Below are 7,647 nucleotides of genomic sequence, written 5' to 3' on the forward strand. Positions count from 1 at the left end.
ATTATAGTATATTCCACAACAACTCAAACATGTATTACATTCATTTTCCACAACAACTCAAACATATATGCACTACATTGTTGGTTTGCGACTGTGCTGAGGACTTTCTGCATTGAACTATTCACCATATAGTTTCCTCGGCCTAGCTGCATAATCTTGTGCATATTATCATTCAGTGTATAGATAATTTTTAGTTTTACTATTATTTGGTGGACTCTGCAATGTTACATGAGATTTAAGAATTTTAATAAGTATTTTCTCTTATGATACAATTTTTAAAAACTCAAAATTGCATTTGATAATTATCTAATTAACAATTCAAAAGAACTTTGAAGGATAGTTGTTTATACAACTATTATTTACATGTCGATTTTTCAACAATAAAATTGTATAAGAACTTATTCTTAAGTTTAAGAATCCTATATACAAGGATATATGCTCTATGTTCTTAACTTTCCCACTAAAGATAACAACTAAGATAATATGACTTCGCTAGCTGTCCAAAAAAAAAAAAAAAGATAACACCATGATGACTTCATAAATAACAAATAAGATAACATGATTTGATTAATTACAGAATAACTAATTATAGAACCACAACAACGACGAGTCTTGTCTTACCCAACGTTGAAATGGACCAAAACAACGACGGGTCTTCGCCTACCCGTCGTTGAAATGGACCCCAACAACGACGGGTTCTTCAACATGTGCATTGTCGAATCATTTTTTAAAACGTCTGTTGTTATATAGGCATTGACGTCTGACGTTGTATTCTGACCTTACAAAGATGGGTCCTACTATGATCAATGTCGTTGTTGTCGACATACAACGACATCTGGAACAAAGACGGTGTGGGGCCCGTCGTAGATACTGGTTTTCAACCGATGTAGAAGCTTCTTTTTGTAGTTGTGCCAGGATCGACTATCCTGTTAATTAACAAATCTTTTAGACTTTTACATCATGATGAAGTAGTAAAGTAAAGTGAAAGTAGGTAGAATTTAGATTAAAATTTAGGGGGTGTAAAAAAAGAATATCTTCTCGCTTTAATAATTAATAATGTAAATTGAAAATAATGTTGCTTGATACTACCAAAAAATTTAACTACCAGAAAAATATTTTCTTCCCAAGCTTGACTTGAAAATGGTGAAAAGATAATGTTAAAGTGTTTCACTTCGTCTTGTTTTCTTTTTCTGTTTGTTTTTTATCTTCAAGATGTGTTAAAAGCTAAATTATGGCCCCTTATATATTATCTAAATTATATCTCAATCAATACTTGTTTTTCTAATGGTATGGTTATGGTTGTTGAGAGTTTTAGCATTTTTCTTATTAAAGGTAAAAATTTTATTTAGACGTTGAGTGTAAATAAAAAAAAGGAAATGGAGAGGATAAAGGTAGGCTAAAATTTTTAATATTTGTTTGAAAGAAAAAAAAAAGGTAAGGAGAAATTTTTTTGGGGACATAAATCCGACCCATCCCCCCTCCCCCGGGAGAAAAGTTTTTTTTCTTTTTTTCCAATAAACGTGATTGTTTCCAATTTTCATTGAGTGTGATTCAATCGTGAGGATTGAGGAGCTCAAGAAGCAACAAGGAGAGGTGACAAAGTGAAGACTAGCATATAAAAGTAAAAATCATGATTAAAGATTAAGGAGTTTGAATTTTATATTTGTATTTTGTAAAGTTAAGGAGACTTACAACAAAAAGTAAATTTTTTTGTTATATATATAAAATTAGAAAAACAGATAAAGCAATGGATAATTTGTTCCATGGGGTGTGAGCTTTGTCATTTACAAGATTTCAAACTATAGGAATTAAAAAAATATTAAAATATAAATTATATAAATTAAAAAATCAGTTTCAAACTATAAAAAATAAAAGAGAATTAAAATCTAAATGATAAAGATTGAAAAACACTTTCAAATTATAAGAACTAAAAGATATAAATTATGAAACTATAGAAAACAAATGAGTAACTAAACCTATTTATTTTAAGTGTAGATGCAAAGTAACTTAGTAAGTTTCAGGGGACGATTGCCCCTATATTGAAATATGTAATTTGGGCCCTCCTCGAACTAGATGATGATATGTTGTATATTATTAACTAATTGGTAAGTGCACCAATTCATCCAAGCAGTAAAGTAAAACGGAAATTCGAGTGTTAGAGTCCACAAGGATTTTGTTTGTACTTGGAGTTGTGTCTATCCAATTTTCAAGCAATAATTGAATTGATTTAAATAATTGTGATACGAAATAGCAAAAATAAATTGACAGAAAATTAAAATAATTATCTAGCACGTGCAAGGGAAGAACAACAAACACTTGAAGCGGTAAAATGAGGACTGATACAGAATACGAATGTGTTGGAGTTTAGCCTACCAAAACTATTCTTGATGTAATGTTAATGATTTTTCTCTATTTAATATTAATCAAATTATCACCTACATCTACTCCAATCATGATTCCTCATAAGAAACAGTTTATTTTACCTAATTTCTCTCCTAATTCCTTAAGAGAATAAACCGGTTAAATTATATTATTAGTAGAGATGCATACAACATGCTAAATAGCACCAATCTATCCCTAGAGATGAATTATTTGGAAGCCATTTTCCAGTCCTTAAGAGATGAACATTTTCCAATGCCTAAACCCTCAAACATAGCATGAATATGGGTGATCAAACCACACACATGAGAATAAACACATAAAAGAGATAATGAAATTGAAATAACATTAAATAGATAGTAAGAGTCTTTACATCAAGAGTGTTTGGTTGTTAAACTCCCAACAATAGGTGATTCAGTCTCTCATTATCATGAAAGACTTTACAATTGCAAGAGGATGATGGAGAGTAAAGAAGAATGGAGATGGAGGAAAGGAATGACTCCTAATGATTGATTTCTCTTATTCCTGCACGAACCCTAGCCTTTGCTCTCCGTGAATCTGAATAATTTGGTGAATGACTGAATAATATGTTTCCACCTTCCTTTTCTCCTTTAAAACATAGCTCTGTTCTGTTATTTTTTGCGACCTCGCGCTAAGTAGGATACTCACGATAAGCGAAGAGTAAGTGGTCATGCGTTAAGCGCGCCTTCACTGATATCAGGTTTCTCCATGTGACTTCTTTGTACAAAACGAGTATTGCCCCGCTGAGCGATTGCATCGTGTTGGGCACAAAACGAGAGTTTCCCTATCTTTAATTTCTCTTCCATGCTTTATTTTGTGTTTCTACAACAAATACACCACCAAAACAGTATAAATTCACCAATTTAAACACCTATTAGACAAAAACTTGGATGATGTCGAAATTCTAATTATTCACACAAAAAGAAGTAATAAAAAAGTAAAATTTGACAATTTTTATTAACTTAATTACAAGATATACTTATGCACGACCGTTATCATATATCGATTGTTGTTTTGCATAAACCACACTAGATTCTTGTTTTCTAAATATACAACAATAAAACCTTATTCTTAACAAAAAACAAAGAAGGGTGTTGGAATTAAAAGGGCAACCAATCAGATTTTGTCTATATTTTTATGCATTTAAATTCATACAACTAAAATTTTTTCTTGATTTATTGTGACCTTTGTATAATTTGTTATAAATTTATTTAAATAAATCTCAGAATTAAATTTATAAATAATGAAATTCTCTTATGAAAAACATCCTCCTTAAACAAACAAGCACATTTGAGATAAACTTAAGTTTTCAAGACTAGTTTGACTTCTGTGACAACCTCCGAACCTCCTTCATTATTTATCTTATTAATAAACCATGGACCGTCTAAGTATAGCATGACGTTTCACAAAATAGCATCGTTGAAAAAGTATTTATTTTTCGATTCTTTATATATATATAAGAAGAAAGCCTCCATAAGTAAGACATATAGGCTGTTGAGTAAGATATTGTAATACCAACTACGTACCAAGGCTGTGCAGTGCTTCCTGATTCAAAATATTCTCCGGCCTGCTTTCTTCTCTACGGTAAGAATCTGCGGGCATGAAGCTGTAACCCTACCTTCTCCCATCAATTTAAAGAATGCCAAATCCAGATGCTTGTGAACAAGGTTTTGTGCATAGTTTACTAGTTTATCTTGCTAATCTAGCAGTATATATAGAGCATGGTGCAAGGCAATTTTTGTGAGTTGTATTTCAAGCTTGAAGCTACTTAAAAAGAGTAAATCATCAATCAAATTCATTTAGTTAAGATGAGCAAGTTCGTTGGTGTGTTCCTGCTGCTTTTGATCACTGTGACCGTTGCTGAATACGACCACAGTTATCCTGAACATGAAAACGAGAAAAATGGTCCATGCGGCAAGTTTGGCACACTTAGAATTTTGACGCATAAACTGCGTCACTGCGAAAAGGCTGCACGAAATGCATGGGTTCCTGTTTCTTCACAGTGCTGCAATGACCTTGTAGAAGTAAGCATCCCTTGCCTCTATGCTGTTTTCTCCTCCGATGCTTTCAAGAGAGTTGGTGTTGATCCCAGAGTCGCAATCACCATTCCCCATCGTTGCCATTTCTCCAACAAGCCATAGACCACAACTTACCTACCTACCATAAATGCCAACATATTTTTCAGGTATATATATGAGCATATATCTATCAAGAATAATTATTTATATTTCAAAAACTTTATCCGCAAGCTGATAAATTGTTATATTTCTATACTGAACTAATTAAATTAAACATTTATATACTCATCACATTTTTTGCTGTTATAAAGTATACCATGTGCTCATTGTTTTTTCTGATGTAATTGCAGCTTGTATATGGCTGGGAAAGATGGTTAGGCAACCTGAAGATTTTACAACGTCAAAGCTTCTGGATATACAGTGTGTTGTGTATTGTATGTTTTGTTAATAATTTGAGCTTGTTATCAAGGCTCACGAATAAATTACCTTGTAATGTATAATTTTATTCTCTATCAAATAACGTTTTCTTAAAATGTATCTTTTGGGTTGTTTCAAATTTAATTTTATTTGGATGGGTTGTTGTATCGTAGAGAATATGAGTGCGTTTGAGTAAACATTGGAAAATCTTAAAATTTAATTTGTTTGCAAATGAATCTCAACCCTATGTTTGAGTAAACATTGGTCCATTAGATGTGTGCATTAGAACAAGTATTAGTGTATATTCCACAACAAGTCAAACATGTACTACATTCATTTTCCACAACTCAAACATATTTGCACTACATTGTTGGTTTGCGACTGTGCTGAGGACTTTCTGCATTGAACTATTCACCATATAGTTTCCTCGGCCTAGCTGCATAATCTTGTGCATATTATCATTCACAGTACGAAAGTTTCTACCGTATCTCATAAATTTAGGGTTTTTGGTATAGATAATTTTTTGTTTTACTATAATTTGGTGGACTCTACAATATTACATGAGATTTAAGAATTTTAATAAGTATTTTCTCTTATGATACAATTTTTAAAAACTCAAAATTGCATTTGATAATTATCTAATTAACAATTCAAAAAAACTTTGAAGGATAGTTGTTTATACAACTATTTTTTACATGTCGATTTTTCAACAATAAAAGTGTATAAGAACTTATTCTTAAGTTTAAGAATCCTATATACAAGGATATATGGCTCTATGATCTTAACTTTCCCATTAAAGATAACAACTAAGATAATATGACTTCGCTAGCTGCCCAAAAAAAGAAAGATAACATCATGACTTCATAAATAACAAATAAGATAACATGATTTGATTAATTACAGAATAACTATTTTATTTTTCTTTTCTTATAATATATATATATATATATTCTTTCTCTTCCAGGATCGACTATCCTGTTAATTAGCAAATCTTTTTAGACTTCGACATCATGATGAAGAAGTGGTAAAGTAAAGCGAAAGTAGGTAAAATTTAGTTCAAAATTTAGGGGGTATAAAAAAAGGAATATCTTCTCGCTTTAATAATTAATAATATAAATGGAAAATAATGTTGCTTGATACTACTAAAAAATGTAACTACCAGGAAAATATTTTCTTCCCAAGCTTGACTTGAAAATGGTGAAAAGATAATGTTAATTAAAGTGTTTCACTTCGTCTTGTTTTCTTTGTCTGTTTTTTTTTTTTTTTTTGTCTTCAAGATGTGGCAAAAGCTAAATTATGCCCCTTATATATTATCTAAAACATATCTCAATCAATACTTGTTTTTCTAATGGTATGGTTATGGTTGTTGAGAGTTTTAGCATTTTTTTTATTAAAGGTTAAATTTTTATTTAGACGTTGAGTGTAAATAAAAAGAAAGGAAATGGAGAGGAGAAAGGTAGGCTATAATTTTTATTATTTTTTTGAAAGAAAAAAATTAAGGAGAAATTTTTTTTGGGACATAAATCTGACTCCCCTTCCCCCCTCCCCCGGGAGAAAAGTTTTTTTTTTCCATTATTTTTTGGTTTGTAGTTTCTTAAATAAATAACTAAATAAAATTTTATAACATTATTTAGAAAATATAATGGAATAAAAAAAATTGGAGTTAAGTTTTTTTAATCAATATAAAAATTATTTTAACAATTTTTTTATTTATTTCCACATCCAAACAATTAAAGAGAATTTTTTCACTACTTTCCTTCTTATTTCTATCACAGCCTTCACCATCATTATCAACATCTCCACCACATTACCCTTCTCCATCCATAGCTTGATATGTTTGAGTGATCTAGTAAAAATAGACGCTTTTAGATTTTGGTGATGGTGAGGAGGATGCTGGTGATGATATTCCAGTTGAGTAGGCCAAACCCTCATTGAAGAGGATAAAGAATTGTAGTAGATGAGTTGCCAAGACTCTTTTCCAGAAAAAGTCAAGAGGTGTACAACATTGACATATATAAATTAAATTTGTAACTTATTCAGATGTCTATCACTGGAATTTTTATGGACAAAGACTTAAGCTAATAATTAAATTTTGCTCTTTTTTTTCTAAGTAGACTAAGCAAATATTAAAGAAAAAGAGAAATTTTGGAATGATTTTAACTGGATCACCAAAGTCTTTTATGTAGGCTAAGTGTGGAAGCGGAAAGGAATCTAATGTGAGACTTGGGTGTAAGACTTTGTGTGTGATTGATTTACCAAACCGCCGTTGAATAAAAAATTATAAATTTTTACTTCTCATAAAGAACGCATGAGAATTTGTGTCCATTCAATCCAACATTAAACTAAATACACACTTCAACTTCTATCACCTTTCCAATCAGTTTTTGGATTTATTTGAATAATTTTATTCTCAAACCTATCAGTTTGGTTCTATTTTTTATTTCTGAAACACAACACTTATATATTAGTTTAATGTTATGATTTTTATGTGCGTATTATTTGAATTTTATATAATTTTCTAGTATTATGCATATAAAACTTATATAATATATATTATTTTTTTAGATAATTTTTTAAAGATATGTTTCATCTAAAATTGAGAAAATTTGATAATTTTTATTATAGAATATTTAGTATTAATTAACAAGTTTTGTATATTGTTGTCAATAATTTTTTAATATAATTTGATTTAAAAGATTTAAAAAAGATATATTAATTTTAATAGAATAATATTTTAATAAAAATCACAAAAATAAATTAAACCAAATAGTAAAAGATTGATTTGATTTGATTTAATTGGAATTTGATAATA

The 7,647-nt window shown here is 29.9% G+C and overlaps 1 protein-coding gene across 1 annotated transcript; it reads left to right on the top strand.

Annotated features, from left to right (window-relative positions):
• The first annotated feature begins 3,872 nt into the window (after positions 1-3,872).
• Positions 3,873-4,951, top strand: LOC100783288 (uncharacterized). Its single transcript, XM_026126797.2, has 2 exons — positions 3,873-4,585; positions 4,769-4,951. Exon 1 carries the CDS (start codon positions 4,209-4,211, stop codon positions 4,539-4,541), a length of 333 nt encoding a protein of 110 aa, XP_025982582.1. The 5' UTR covers positions 3,873-4,208; the 3' UTR covers positions 4,542-4,585; positions 4,769-4,951.
• Positions 4,952-7,647: the final 2,696 nt, after the last annotated feature.

Source organism: Glycine max, chromosome 18, assembly GCF_000004515.6.
Source record: "Glycine max cultivar Williams 82 chromosome 18, Glycine_max_v4.0, whole genome shotgun sequence".
NCBI classification, from domain to species: domain Eukaryota; kingdom Viridiplantae; phylum Streptophyta; class Magnoliopsida; order Fabales; family Fabaceae; genus Glycine; species Glycine max.

Bases quoted from the DNA above. Each gene is read 5' to 3' on its own strand.
- LOC100783288 (XM_026126797.2), top strand. From the start codon at position 4,209: ATGAGCAAGTTCGTTGGTGTGTTCCTGCTGCTTTTGATCACTGTGACC.